Below are 15,163 nucleotides of genomic sequence, written 5' to 3' on the forward strand. Positions count from 1 at the left end.
TTAATAATATTATAAAAATCTACCTGCAGATCTATATTTAATAAAATTAAGATAATTAAAGCTAGTTTCTTCTATTTATTAAATTAATTATTAATATTTATATTTTAATATTAACTGGCATATTCCTGTTTTTCCTGAGCTACAGGTATGAGCTATTATCTTTTAATTTTATTAAAGACTAATTTATTTTATATAATAAAACTTTCCGGAGTCCTATATAAGTCAGGAAATATATTACCTGTATTATTAAGAAAATAAGTGACTGGGCTAGAATATTACTAGTATATATTTAATAAAAAATAAAGAGATAAATAAATAAATTATAAATATCTATTTTAATATACTAGATTAGAAACATGGTCTGGCTAAATTTAAAGAATATTAACACTGACTAACTGAGCAAGAAACTAGATTAAAAGAATATTAAATATAAGATTACTAAAATATTAGAAATTTATTCTGTTTATCTTGATATATCTACTAAAATTTATAATATCTTTTATATAAACCTGCTGCGACCGGCAGCTATAGACTAATTTTTATTCTAACAGAGAGATGATTAGTAATCTCTAATTATCTATATTAATAAAGAGAAGAAGTACTTAGTAGAAGTTATTTTAAAAAAAACTTAATAATTAAAAGAATAAGAATAAAAACTCTGTTATTTAATTAAATAAATAAATTATATATAAAATATCTGGAAATTAATTAAAGTTTTTCAGGAAACTATAGCTACTCATATCTGGAAGAATTCCTAGAAAAAATCATAATCAGAATTAATATATTTTTATTAAAATTAAAAAAGATCTATATTAAATTAAATATAAAATAAAAAAATATAATAAATTATTTTAGTATTATTTTCTTCTCCTGCAGCAAGAGAACCACGGTAAATAGTAAAAAATAAAAAAAAACTATATAACTAGTTATTATTATTTCAAAGAATTATATTGAGTGATATATATATTTATTTAACTAGAAGTTAACATAATTTAATATACATGAAGACCAGGATATTTATTATTTATAAAATTATATAAAAGTCTGTAGCAGTGTTCTCAGTATTAGAAATAATCTAGAAATTACCAGCAGAATTACTGGGCTTAGATAAATCTTGATAAATAAAGAACTCAGTATTATTTATTAATTCTAATTTAATTTAATTAAGCAGATCTTGAATATAATTAATATATATTTAATTAATAAAAATAAATATAATATAAGTCCTAGCTGTATTATACTCCAGCTAGATAAGATCACAGAACTCATATAAATCCATAAATAATATAAGATACAGATTATTTCCAGTTAAATTAACAGAAAGACCAGAGCATGTCAAAATCTCATAAATATTATTAAATAAGATAATAGTAGAAATCCGGGCAGGAACTAAAATATAAGTTATAAAAAAAGCTAAGCTGGGAGTTAGAGATAAAAAGAAAATAATTAATTAAATAATATATTAAATAATAGACTAGTTATTATGATAGCCGGAAAGCATGGTAATGAATTATTAATATAGAAAGAAGATATAAAAAAAGATAAATAAATAGATAATAAGTAAGTAAATAGATAGATAATAAACTAAATAATATTAGAAAAGAAGGAGAGAGAGAAGAATTATAAAAAAAAAAAAAAAAAAAAAAAAAAGATTTTCTTATATATTTTACTAGATTATAAATTATTAAGACAAGTAAATATAATCTGAAAAAGTAAATAAGAGAAGTAAAAAAAGTAAAAAAAATAAAAAAAATAAGAAAAGTAAGAATAATAAAGAAAATAAAAAAAAAAAATATATTTCTTATTTATAAAATATAAATAAAATAAAATTACAGACCCAAGAAGAAGTAAGGAGATAGATATATTCTATTTATTTAACTTAAATAAAATAGAAAACATGGATCTTATAAAAAATAAGAAAAGAAGAAGATATCTCTTATTTTATTAAATAATACTAGAGATAATAAAATAAGCTAGAGTATTAGAATTTATATAATTATATAAATCTGCTAGTAATATAACTATAACTAAAGATAAGCTGAGATGGAGTACTAGAAATAATAAAATAAGCTGGAGTATTAAGATTAATAAGATTATTTATATATAATACTGGAACTAACTACTGAGAAGTGAGAAGAAAAAAAAAAAAAAAAAATTATTCTTTCTACTCTTAATTTATTTAAATATTAGTAAATCTATATTTTTATATATATTAGTCTTTGATCTTAGTAAGTCTATATTCTTGTATATATTTATTTTTAATCTAGGCTGGTCCAATGCCTGGCCTAGATAAAGAAGATTTCTGCTCATGGACAGAGAGAAAAAAAGAAGAAAAAAAAAAAAAAATCTTTTTTATATATAAAGATTTAGACTAGTTATATAACTGGAGGGTTGATATTATATAAGTTTATACTAAAAAATACAGTCTTACTATGATAAAAGTGGAAGCTACACTGAGTAAGTAATAAAAAAAAAATTATAGAAAGAAATAATTTTTTATAGAACTTAAATATTTATATAAAATTGAATAAACTAAATAAAGCATGATATCCAGAGACTACAGATAAAGAATAGAAAGATTAAAGTTATAATAGTAATAAGAGTACAGACAAAAGAATAGTAGAAATATAAAAAAAAAATATAAAGATTTAAGTTTTCTAATTTATAAATATATTTATATCCCGACCTAACACCACACTGAAAGGGGAGGGGAATAATATTATAAGACAAGTCTCTACTAAAAAACTTGGTTATCTAGTCTTGTAACTGCCTGCTGACTAACTAATATATACATAAAACCTCGGATATCCTGAGGCCTTTATTCAAACACCAGTTATTCCTTCTTGTCCAACAGGCGATGTACTCTTGGAACCAAGGAGCGACCCCTAACAATAATTATAAAATATTAAAGTTATTAATTTATTAATGAATACTATTTAATTTAATTTTTATTATAATATGCTATATCCTGAGTTGCTGTCAAATTTACTATATATTATTATTAAGAATATCATTAAATAAGCTATAAATAATTTAAATAATTTTAGTAATACTAATTCTATTATAAAAATATAATAAGTTATAAGGAAGCTCAGTAAATATAATTTAATATATTAGATTTAATATAATAAGTTCTTAATATTAATAAGACTGAATAATATTCTCCTCCTGGAATTCTTTAATTATATCATGAAGAAAATGGTAGGACTGGATGTAGTAGAGTAAAAAATTAAGCAGAAGCAAATATTATGCTAAGAAAATAGTACCTGTAACACTTAGTAGTGACCATGTTGTTTAGGACACTTTTTACTCAATTCTGCCGACAAGATGAAGTACCCAGAATATAACTTTGCATATATTTACATTTTCCCACCTCTTTCTTCCGCAAGGGAAGATGAAAGGAATGGTATTACCTGGTAATTACTTCACTTAAAAGAAGGTCTTACTGATCCTTTTGGCATATTGGGCTCAGGAGGACGCTGTGTAGCCTGTGTCATCCCGCCGATCCAGGGTAGCAGTAAATTGTACCACAACACGGCAGGTCTGCACAAATATGGAAGCTAAGAATGTTGGTATCACCACACCCGGAATACAGGCGATACACCAAGCTAGGGTGCAAGGTGACACAATAACAGTTACGACGGCACAATGCAGGGAAAATTATTAGTGACACTTATATTAGCCGATCTTATCGGTCGAAAAAGGTGAAAGGTGCATGTTATCAGAGTCAAATAGTTGACCCTTCTTTGTGACGCCTGTGTTGTGCTCATTTACCGTATCTGGCATCGGCCTATTCAGTAGGTGCCTAAACAGTTACCTAGACATATCGAGCATAAATTCATTGACGATATGAGCATAGCATGTATGGGTGTCACATCTATTACTATATCCGAATCTATCTATCGCCAAAACTTGAGGGGAGAAAATAGGATGGGATAGAATTACATGTGTCACGTGCAACGTTACTCAATCAGACTGTAGATAGCGTTTGCGAATAGGGATTTTCACATCAACACATGATGGTTTGATGAGGTAATTGATATTGCTGCAAAGCAATCTGATGAAGGCAATGAATTAATGTACAAATCCGTTGCTACATCATTAGACATTTTCGTCGCAGGTAAACTGCCTAAAATAGAAGGATACGATTAGCAAAGAACGCACTTTGCTTCTCTTCCTTGCCGTCAGCCCAATATCATCGATTCATTAATGCATTCCATACGCTGTATCCTCCCTCCAATATTCCTCGCAGTTTGAGACAATTGACACCGATTGACATCATATCTTGTAGACAGGTCCACCAGGAAGTGTGGATAGTCGACCTTGTTGAAGAGTTTATGGCCTGGGATCCTAAAGCAGAGGTGAAATTCAAGCAGGACCTTGCTAGACTTTGTTGGTCGAGGATTGTAGTCCAAATGAACAACGCCCGCATTGTGGAGGAACTCATTACGGTGGTGCAAACGGACTGACACATTGTGTCTACCAATAGAGATCCACCAAGATAACATTTGCAATGAAGTATTGAATAACATCTATTTTATTCGTAAGCTATAACCTTAATCCAACATGGCATTCCATTGCCATAATCTGAAGGCTTGCAAACTGCCGCCCGCTATATAGGCCAACTCCCGAATTATGATGCAACATCAACCCGGGCTAGCTCAATTGGCAGAGCGCACGTCTAATTAACCAATTATCGTGAGGTCGCAAGTTCGAGTCTTGCGCTTGGGCTTTTTTTGCTACTTCAGCCTTCTCTGCGTCATTCTGGAGGCCAGGTTACGATAAAACCGCGTCTTCACTGCTTGCCAGCTTGGACCGAACTTTCTGCAGCATACAAAATTGATGGAATCCTGATTATAAGCGCTTTATCCCACCTGTTTCTATGCTTCATATCGTTAAACCACTACTTCTGGAGGTTGATCTGTGATGTATCATATTGCGAAAGTTAGAGTACATGCATCTTATGGCAAAAGGTCACATGGCTTTGGGGTATATGGACCACCCGATAGACCGGATGGACTCATTTGGGCTGTTCCTCCACTGCAACATCATTGCTCGTCCCGTCAAGTCCTTCTCGTCATTGTGCATGTTGCATTTCAGTGCCAAAACCTGCGCTAGCCATACTCTTACGTGCTGTACAAGTGTAGTTGGGCTGGACTCATACCGCTGGCCGAATTCCAATGCACATTGTCGCGCATCCTCTTTCGTTACGTGGTTCATCGCCTCTTGGAGAACAGCTCTATCGGCGATGTACGTGTCAAAGCAGACACATTCCTGGACCAAACTCAGCGTGCTGGATACAAACCGGACGTAACGGTAAGGATCTTCTTTGTAGAACTGAGGAAACGGAAGAAGCAAAGTTTGGAGCTGGAATCTCGAGGGGAGGACAGGAGGGCTGCGATGTGGGTCGTAACTCCATTCCACCGTTCGCAACTCCTGCGCGAATGCTACTATTCGTTCAGCAATCGGCAAAACGTCAGTACGACGTTCCGAGTTGGTAATGCCTAGCGTAGAAAGTAGATTCATAATTCGGTCCAGGGACACGTCGACCCGATAGGACAATAGCTTGTATGGGTTCCGAAGAAACGTTTCCGCACACGCCATAAGCACATCCGCGAGATCTTCGCGGGTTATGCCATTCCCAACTTTGGTGGTTTTCTTGGCATCAATCTTCCCCAATAGCGTATGGAAAGATTTTATTCCAGCATGAACGCCAAACCACCTACTCCAGTGAGAATATGAGTCAGATCTCCGCCATGATCCGTCTTTCCAAGTCATTTTATCGTCAACGCTCCGGAGACGAATGCAATCAATGTAGCTTAGAATCCAAGCCCGGTACCTGAGTAGGAATTCTCGGGGCAGGTATTCATACCACCGATCCATCAATGTTTGAATCAGGTCTGGTTCGAAAGGGCCAAAGTCTGTCACAGACTGCTCTTCGGGTGTGAGATCAAGGGGAGAAAGGAACTGGCGCATCCATCGGTTATGGTGTCTTGTTAGTTCGTCAAGGAGGGGTAAAAGTGCCATGGATGTATAGTTTTCAAGGTATTTTGCAGGCAGTTTGTTGCACGCCTCTTTGGTAAATAAGTCGAGTAGGGGCCGTTGCCAATCCACTCTTGGAAGATCGGCGTCATCTGATTGCAACCAAGATCCACAGGGGCTGGTTTCGCTCGGCACTGCGGCATAGGGTATGAGCGACGTAAATGTTTGGTAAGCTTGTTCACTGTGTTTGGACTCTCCAACGATTTCCAGTAGAGCGGTGCACACCGCTACCCGGACATCGATATGGTTACTGGCGTAAAAGAGGTCCTTCAACGCTTCAACGGCGGAGAAGGGTGACGCGCCAGATCTGCTTTGGGCCAGCAGAGTAGCCAGCATCTTCACAGTCGTGATCTTGATGATAATTCTTCCTGGTTTTACATTACCCTGTTCCGAAATCGTTGACTGCTTCTGCTCCTCTAATGCCTTGAAGACATAGCCAGTGAAATCTTGTATCACTCGGTCTGCATTGGCACGACTGAGAACTCTGGCGATCGACGAAGGGAATGCCATCCGGTGCCAGGACGAAGCTTCCGGAAATAGCTGAAGGGCTTTCAGACCTAGCTTCGCAGCTAGTTCGGGCCGGTCCGACCGCCGCACCAGCGCCATTGACTCGAATGCAAGTCGCTGAACTAGTGCATATCTTGGCGATGTGCCTTCAAGTCCGTGGAGAGTTTCCAAGAGGGACAGCGAAAGATGATACAGGAGGGTGGGTGATACCATCTTGACCAAGCCATTGAGAAGAGAGATAGCTGCAGTTGCTGCTTTTCTCTGGTCATCGATGGTGGCCATAAACTCGTAATCCAGGTGCACTGGTGGATACCGAAGAATATCTGTATTCTCGGGGAATGGCTTGGACAGGATCCGGTCCGCCTTAGAGGCTAGACTGCCGAGAAACAAGAGGGCGGAGACAATGAGTGATTCTCGATACTGGCAGGAAAGTCTTCGAGGACTATATTTGGGCCGCCATATATCGAAGGCCTTGGGTTTCTTAGGTGATGACCACCAGATGCGGGGACGAGGACCTGTCAATAATGTCTGTAAAGATCCTTCTACCTTTCGGGTCAACAATCGAACTTGTAATAATGAACCATCCCAGGAGCCTTGTGCATTTTGTGGTACATTTGCTGATCGGGGCTCCCATTCGAGGCTTGGTGACTCGCGTGACATATTCATGAATATATCCACAGAAGGCAACTGGGGAGGGTCGATGATCCTCGCCATTTTCCGTAACTTCCTGGATTCCAGCAAGGAGCACATGTATTGCTTGAAGACCTCCAGGTGGCCTACAGAAGATGGAATTCTCTCTGAGTAATGCCTCCAAATCTCCAGGATTGTTTTCCCCCGTTCAGCGACCGGCAGATGGCCGAGGTAAGCCTCGATTGCAAACCTTAAACTATCCACCAAGTACTCTAGGCGTTTATCCTCCTTGACCATTGTGAGGAGCAAACCAGGATTCGAGAACACAACTTCGGTCACTCTTTCCGTGACAAAGGCGCTAGGCCCTATATGTTTTATCACCGCTATCGTCCATTTCAGTGACGGAAGGAGAAACTGAAGCGGGAGGCCTCGCGGTAGGCCCTCAGGCAGAGATTCGGTTTCTGGGATGCGAAGACTACGCTGTTTGATCCAAAGAAGATCTCGGTGCTGTGCGAGCGAATCCAGGAGCTTTAGGATCGAGACTGGTGGGTTCTGAGGGCAATAGAGTTCTGTCAGTGGGCCGGACAATTGTCCCCAGCCAAGGGATTCGTATCCTTCCGTACTACCCAACGTTTCACATCTCAGCAGTAATGGCACTATCCCTTCGAAGAGCGTGTTCACCACGTCCTGCTCGCTCCCTAGGCCACTGAAACATAGGCGCTTCACCGCATTTATCCGGCTAGAAACGACGAGCTTAAGTAGCTGGCGAAAATCACGATCCTGGTCAACCTGATACCACGGTTCTTGCACAGTTAGAAGCGCTTGTTCCAGAAGATTATATATCACCTCATCAGCAATGGCTACATTAGCTGCGAGCTCTTCCAGTGTTGGCGACGCCACACATGAGAGAACGGATGCAACATCCTCCCGATAAATCCTTCTGGCGAGCTCTGGTCTCACAAACTGGAGAAATTTATATGGTTAGCAACCCGCATATACATGACAAAACAGGGAGTGGACGTACCGGATCCCGCAGGAAGCGCGATGTCCAAAGGATGACATCTTGTACGTGGCGAATATCTCGGCTCATCTTTGCGATGGTGATCGTGAGCTTAGCCCACTGCAGCCGATCTTCCGGGTCACGGGCTTTTGCAGCCTTGAGCTTCACTTCTTCGATTACTGTACAGGGCAGACAAACATCAGCATTATTATTTATCCACATAGAAAGGCTGAACTCACAATCGCGGGCTCCCAGGTTCACCGGACCAGCTGCTTCCTTGTCCATAGCGTCCAAGTGAACTCGGATCAAGGCGTCTCGGAAATACGACGCGTCCCCTGCGCTTGCTGGCCACTCGAAGACGAAAAGCTTGGTCAAACTCCGATTCGGCGTCAGCAATGCGGCGCGCTCAAGTAACCATCTAGCATCGCGACCGGGAAGAGACATGAGCAACGACCAACTCCATGGCACAAGTTTGTGCTCCTTCTCTGACGGCATAGGCTGGTCCAGATCAATGTTCAGGTAATGCAGGTTCTTGCAGAGAATTTTGAGTAAGGAAAGCCTTGCTTTCGGAATGGTCTTAGGAAGAAGGGTTCTGAGGCAATGTTGAAACTGATCGGTTGATAGGGTGCAAATGACTGTTCGAAGCATTGACTCCAAAGAATTCTTTTGGCTGATTCTTGGTCGAGACGGATGCAGTTGCTCCCGATAACGAGCAGCAGGTGCATCAGAAATCGAATCTAGATGTGCATCTGGGAAAGCGGCAATGACCCACATTTCTATTAATGAGTACAGGAGGGGCACCCAATCGGTGAGCCTCCGTTCCGAATGCCTTAGGTCTGGCATTACCTGCTGAAGAAAGGCGAAAATAGCGTCGAAAGGCACTTTTCGGCGGCGGGAGGCTGTGAGAGTGATATTGATGCACCGAATGCGCGTATGCCAATTAACCACTCGCGCCTTTTCGGAAACATCAAACTCGCTAGCAAAAAGGTCCAAGGTGAAATCGATGGCCGGGAAGCCAGTTTGTCTGCCTTGACCAAACCGCGACTCGTAGGATTCAATCGATGTAAGCAACGCAGCGAGATGCTGGTCCAACAAACGCTTCCGGAGCGGAGGATGGACCGGGACAGCCCCGACGGCAATATGCCTTAGTAGCAACATATGAGAGTTGAGCAGTTGTCGCATCAGGGGGCACATGACGTCGTCGGACAGGGGTGTTGAGAAGACTTTCGTCAGAGTGGCGTCGCTGGACAGGTTGAATAACGACATAACATCCTCCAATTTGAGTAGCTGTTGAGAGTCGCCAGGGACCGGGGTCGATGAGGACTCGAAGAAATCGGGGAGCAACCGATGAAGCAGCTCATCGATTACCTGTTGTAGGAGAGGATCGCTGGTGTTCGAGCACGACCCGATGGCTCTTGCCAGGCTCCTCGCCTCCTGGATGCTTAGCTTCTCGAAGATATCCTTTAGACCCGCTGTGCCACCAACTGCCTCCCAACCGTTCTTCCACCACTGGTCTGTTCTCAAGGCACATTTCAGCACATTTATGCCGGTCTTTCGCACACCACGCGACGCCTCGTCGCGCAGGGCGTCTTCAAGGATGCAAGGGAATTTTGGATGGGCAAGAAATAGCCATACGGCAAAGATCTTGGGGGTTATTCCTCCGTCATGAACACAACGTAGTAGACAAAGGTTGATGTCCAAGACCTGTGTCTCTGAAACCTCGTCGGAAATTAGAGAGCGGAAGTAGTTTGCCGCCTGCTGCGGGCCGAACCAGGGAGTAAACACCGAGGGGTCGACAGCCATCCTGAGGGTGTCGAATAATGGAGAAATTCAGGAAGACCCTGATCGTCAGCGGGGCAATACCGGCCATACCCTCTCTTTATTATAGGCCGCGATACTAGTGTTGTACGATTGCCAATGAGTCATGTTGAGGAGGGGAGAGAGAAGGCTGAACCAGGAGACAATCTGCGCAGGAGAACCTAGCGGATGCGGGGTCCCAACAGGGTTTAGTCTCAATGACTCGGATGGGTAGCGAACCCACCCTAACTGGACTAGTGGAGGTTAGTTTAATTAACTACATGAACCACGACTTGGTAAATACCCAGTTGCAACACATTTATTTTCATGTGAGGTGATAAGCAGAGATAATGGTATTTGCTCGGTTACATTAGGAGGACTATCATATGATTAGTACGTATCTATTCTCCGAGGGGATCTGGATGGGGCTTATGGTGGTGGAGAATGTATCCCTTTCCTACGGTCTCCGGCGGTCAAATATATATATTAGATACTGGTACCTCTGAGAACTTTATTCGCAGGCATCACGACATAAACAAGTGACGCCGCTAAGGTTAATCGTTTGTACTGGAACTCCAAACTGGAAAATCCACGCAGATGTGAGTAGACCTTTCCCTCGCACTGATAATGCGAACCCAATAGCCTTGGAATATCTTGCAGTTAGTCGAGAAATATGTAGCCCAATCTGGTCTCTGCATGCCCACGATCTCAAAAGCTGCTAAATGGTCGAATGCAGACCGTTCCCAGTTTCCTCATCGGCGTGACTTTTTGTAGGATGCTTGCCTAAGTGCCATCGGTGCATCAGGGACCAGAAACCAGTCTGCCTGACCGCCTGTCCAAGGATTTGTACTACCCTCTTCAATGGGCGAAGGATTGCAAACAGACACCAACCAGACCATCTCAAAACATAAGCCACATACTTGTCCGGGATAAATTTGAGCACGGCGGCCCAAGGAATACAGATTACCGCACATCCAAGACAGATTGCCCACTGGGTGCCGCTAAGTCTGACGACGCCAAACGCCGCGCCGCCCACGAAGATGATGAGTATCTGACCGCCCACCATTAGAATATTTATCACGATGAACCATCGATTTTTCCAAACACCCTCAAGGACATTGAGTTTGTTGTCTAGCCGGCGGCAGTTAAATTCGTTGAAAATCTGCATCCATACGAAGGTGTTGAAGATGATGGTGTTGAGCTGCAGTCTTTCATTGTGATCATCCATGTCCAAACTCAATATCCTATCACCAGCAAAGTAGAGTGTGAAGCATAGCGCTAGCTTGTAGATGGATTGACCAAGCATTAACTTCCACATGGTAACTGTGAACAATGATGCATTCCGGGGAGTGGGAGGACGCTGTAGTATCTCCGGGGTCGGGGGATCGGTCGCTCTGCTCAGAGGTCAGTCAACAGTGTTCAGGGAAGCTCACAGTGGGCAGAACAAGTACTTACAGAGCTAGGGCTGCAAAAGTGTCCATGATCAGATTCAGCCACAGCAATTGCACTGCTTTAAAAACGCTTTCGTTGGAGCTGTTGTATATGGCGGTCACAACAGTCAAACATACAGCTGTGATGTTTACCGTCAATTGAAACTGCATCAATGAGCTGTTAGAATTGTTTGTACCCAAGGAAGCCGCCAGCTGGAACAGACAATACCTGCAGAAACTTGGCCACAGCGTCATTGACGCATCGGCCCCAGGCAATCGCGGTCACAATAGATCTAAAGTTATCGTCCAGAAGAATAATTGAACTCGCTTCTCTCGCCACCTCGGTTCCACTCAGTCCCATTGAGAAACCAACATCGGCTGATTTCAGTGCCGGACCATCATTCGTCCCATCACCAGTCACGGCAACAATTTCACCCAGGTGCTTCAAACGGTTTACAAGAAGTTGTTTGTCACTTGGAGATGAGCGAGCCAGCACTTGAAGACGCGGGATGATAAAATCCAATTCAGTCTCATTAAGTTTACGAAGCTCTGGCGCCTCGATAGCAACACCCTCAGCCGTTTTGATACCGCAGGATTCTGCTATCGCTAATGCAGTGTTAAGGTTGTCACCTAAGACGCGTAAGTGTCAACACGAGTTCGAAATTGTGAGATTTTACCCACCTGTCACCATCTTAACCTTGACCCCAGCCGAGTGACACTGTTGTATTGCATCTGTTACCTCTGGTCGCAAGGGATCATGGATCCCAAAGAGCCCAATCCATGTCATATCTCGAAATAGCTCCTCAAACCCAAGGCTGGCCTTTTCTTGGCCATCATCCCCGGCGACTAGTTCGATTGGGATATCACGATATGCGAGTCCTATTGTGCGTAGCGATGCAGAGGCGTATGTCCTGATCGCCCCACCCAACGTTTCAAAGTCGGTCCCCCTTATCTGTTGAGTCAATACATCCTCATGTGTGGAGGATTCTGGAGTGATAACGGTAGTACATTCTCTCAGAACCACCTCTGCTGCCCCCTTTACAAGTACACGGCACCTCGATTCGTCCACACGGTACACCAACGCCATTGCTTTGCGAGCAGAATCAAATGGATAGACCTGTATAGTATCGATCTCTGCCCGCTCTCGACTGATGTCATGTACCCCGAGGTGCTCCTGCACTAGGTGCAAAAGTGCGATGTCTGTTTTGTTTCCTACCAGCCCCATCCGGCCTTCTCGCTCTTCTCTAAATGCCGTGGAATTCGCGGTTACGCTCTTGATGAGTAGATCGCGGAAGGCTATGGGGTATCGGCCGATGGCTTCTGGAAAGCTAAAGGAAGCTTGCTCCACACTGGAGGCAGTTGTAGCTGACTGTGTAAAGGCGTCCGCTAAGCCCAGTATGCCAAGAGCAGTTGTCATTTTATTTTGTGTGAGGGTGCCGGTCTTGTCCGAGCAGATGACGGTTGCATTGCCCATGGTCTCGCACGCGCGCAGTTGCCGAACCAGATTCTGCTCTTTGAGCATACGTGTCGTCGCAAACGCTAGTGCCAACGTAACGGCGAGTGGCAACCCCTCTAACAGAAGTCAATACGAGATCGTTGCATGAATTAGTTCGACCGGTTCCTAATCGACATACCTGGAATTGCGACAACAATTACCGTGACCGCAACAATGAGAATGTCCATGAAGATCTGACCTTTTTCTGTGGATGGTGCATCGTTTTCGGGTAGCTGAGCCAGGAAGCGAAACAGAAGTACAAAGAATAGCAGTAGAGCTGCCCTGTCGAGCGGTCTGATTAGTACTTCTTCATAGCCAGAGCAAGAGTCGTGGGGGGTGGGCCTTACCCAAGTCCGAACCAGCCTATCCATTTTGCCAAGCGACTCAGTTTAACCTGAAGAGGCGTTGGATCGCTTTCGACAGCAAGACCAGCCATAATTCGCCCATGAGTGGAGTTAGGTCCGACACTCAGCACCAGATAAGTCCCCAGCCCCTCAAGTATTTTACTTCCCGAGATAATGAATGGATCTATATCATCAGCTGAGGTTTTGGCGGCAATGCAATCGAAAGCCTCGAAGCCCGTGTGCTTTTCAACATGATCCGACTCGCCAGTCGCCATTGACTCGTCGCACCTTAACCCATAAGATGTCACCACCACTCCATCAGCCGGTGCACAGTCTCCAGGCTCGAGATGCACGATGTCTCCGACCGTCAGATCGTTAATATGAACCATGATGGACTGTTTGGAGCGGATTACACGAACTTCACGTTCAACTTTCTACACTTATTAGCCCAGACACATGCAGCAAGTGAGGCTAGTGGATGGAGCGTACCAACTTGTTCAGACGAACAAACTGTCTTTCCTTCTGCCAATCATTCACTGCCGTGGCCGAGACAACAATGAAGATTGCCACGCAAACAGCCACTCCCTCAATCCAGTCTACCTGTGACTGCCCGCTGGCGGCTTCATAGATACCCAATGACAGTGACACAACTGCAGCTGCTGTGAGAAGTAGAATTATTCGGTCATTGTAGGCATCCCATAGCAATCGTCCGAATCCTTTTCGTTTGGTCACCGGCAATACATTGCGCCCAAATACCCTTATGCGATCGTGGAATGGCAGACCATATGTTTTACCTCCGGCTGGACGAGATTGATTGCTTAGGAGCGGACGTTGCGATGTTGTCGTCTTTGCCAATGCGACTTGCTTCACGTCCTCGAGCAAGATACGCCCTGACAGAACGGACTCATCGGACTGCAGCCCGGTAGCTAAATCAGTTCGTAGCCCAAATTCCAGTCCATAAAGTCCGCCCAGAGAGCAGAAAGCTTCCAGCGATTTTGGATTGAATAAGTCGTTTAGCTGGGTTGGCGAAAAAGCAAAACAATTGCCGCCGTCGGGTCCGTTTTCCGCTCCGAGGCCAGGGGCGGAGGATGGAACCGCGTGGCTCTCAGTTTTCTCCGAGTTGTCAAGATCGGGACTACTCATCTTTGCAGCATTTCAGGAAAGAAATAATGGATGGAGCTATTTGAACACAAGATTGTATCGTTGTTCTTATGGTGTATACATAGGTCTCGATAGCCACTGATGTATTGAGGCTGTGCTATATACCTCTGTGCAGAGAGTGAACCATGGTACAATGATGCGGCATGAACGATACACGGAAAGGCTATCAGACCTCAATCTCCCGGGGTCTCGCTGCGCCACTTTACAAAAGTGATGGACAAGAGCCGATGCGCTGGATGCCTGGGTCAACCGGCTCAAAGCATTAATAGAGTGAGATCCTTGAAGATGAGAGGTTTATTGTGAATAAGTCTCAGTGCTGCCAGCCAGCTTGTCAGTATGGCGGTTAAAGTTGGATAAATAACGGGTCTACCATATCTCGATGCTCTCGGCGCAGCACTGCCTCCCTTGGCTTTGTCATCGATTGCTGTTGAGGATGTTGAAGCATATGAGTGACGTGCTAAGTTTATGCCAAAGTGTGAATTAACTGCTGACAAGACCATTATAATTCACCCGCTACGTCGCGTAGGGTTAAACTCCGTTTAGCTTTGAGGACTTGGCGGGGTTGCTGTATGCAGAATATCTATCGCCACCAGCCTGATAGCTCTTCGAACGTTTAAAGTCAAGGTGGTCATGTTCTGCGGACGTGCCTTACATGCAACAAGGGATATGATACGAAAGGAGATTCACTATTTGCCTTGGAAATTGGCAGGCAACGCCGGCAACATGCTTTTCGTAGATCGAAAGAACAATGCTAAGC

The 15,163-nt window shown here is 42.9% G+C and overlaps 2 protein-coding genes and 1 non-coding gene across 3 annotated transcripts; 1 reads left to right on the top strand and 2 right to left on the bottom strand.

The window, feature by feature from the left end:
* The first annotated feature begins 4,650 nt into the window (after nucleotides 1-4,650).
* BO88DRAFT_t263 lies at nucleotides 4,651-4,731 on the top strand. Its single transcript has one exon. It is a non-coding gene; the product is annotated as a tRNA-Ile (tRNA).
* Nucleotides 4,732-4,923: 192 nt separating this feature from the next.
* On the bottom strand, nucleotides 4,924-10,088 carry BO88DRAFT_491979 (uncharacterized protein). The gene is made up of 3 exons (XM_025712890.1): nucleotides 8,419-10,088; nucleotides 8,204-8,358; nucleotides 4,924-8,142 (listed from the first exon to the last, which is right to left on the bottom strand). The coding sequence occupies exons 1-3, from the start codon at nucleotides 9,980-9,982 to the stop codon at nucleotides 4,975-4,977; spliced, it is 4,887 nt and encodes a 1,628-aa protein (XP_025557507.1). The 5' UTR covers nucleotides 9,983-10,088; the 3' UTR covers nucleotides 4,924-4,974.
* Nucleotides 10,089-10,540: 452 nt separating this feature from the next.
* On the bottom strand, nucleotides 10,541-14,388 carry pmcC (putative calcium transporting ATPase (Pmc1); the record flags this gene model as incomplete). The annotated part of the gene is made up of 7 exons (XM_025705334.1): nucleotides 10,541-11,370; nucleotides 11,432-11,571; nucleotides 11,636-12,036; nucleotides 12,088-12,978; nucleotides 13,041-13,183; nucleotides 13,249-13,679; nucleotides 13,735-14,388. The coding sequence occupies 7 exons, from the start codon at nucleotides 14,386-14,388 to the stop codon at nucleotides 10,695-10,697; spliced, it is 3,336 nt and encodes a 1,111-aa protein (XP_025557508.1). The 3' UTR covers nucleotides 10,541-10,694.
* Nucleotides 14,389-15,163: the final 775 nt, after the last annotated feature.

The sequence above is a fragment of the Aspergillus vadensis genome, assembly GCF_003184925.1.
Source record: "Aspergillus vadensis CBS 113365 unplaced genomic scaffold BO88scaffold_37, whole genome shotgun sequence".
Taxonomy (NCBI): Eukaryota; Fungi; Ascomycota; class Eurotiomycetes; order Eurotiales; family Aspergillaceae; genus Aspergillus; species Aspergillus vadensis.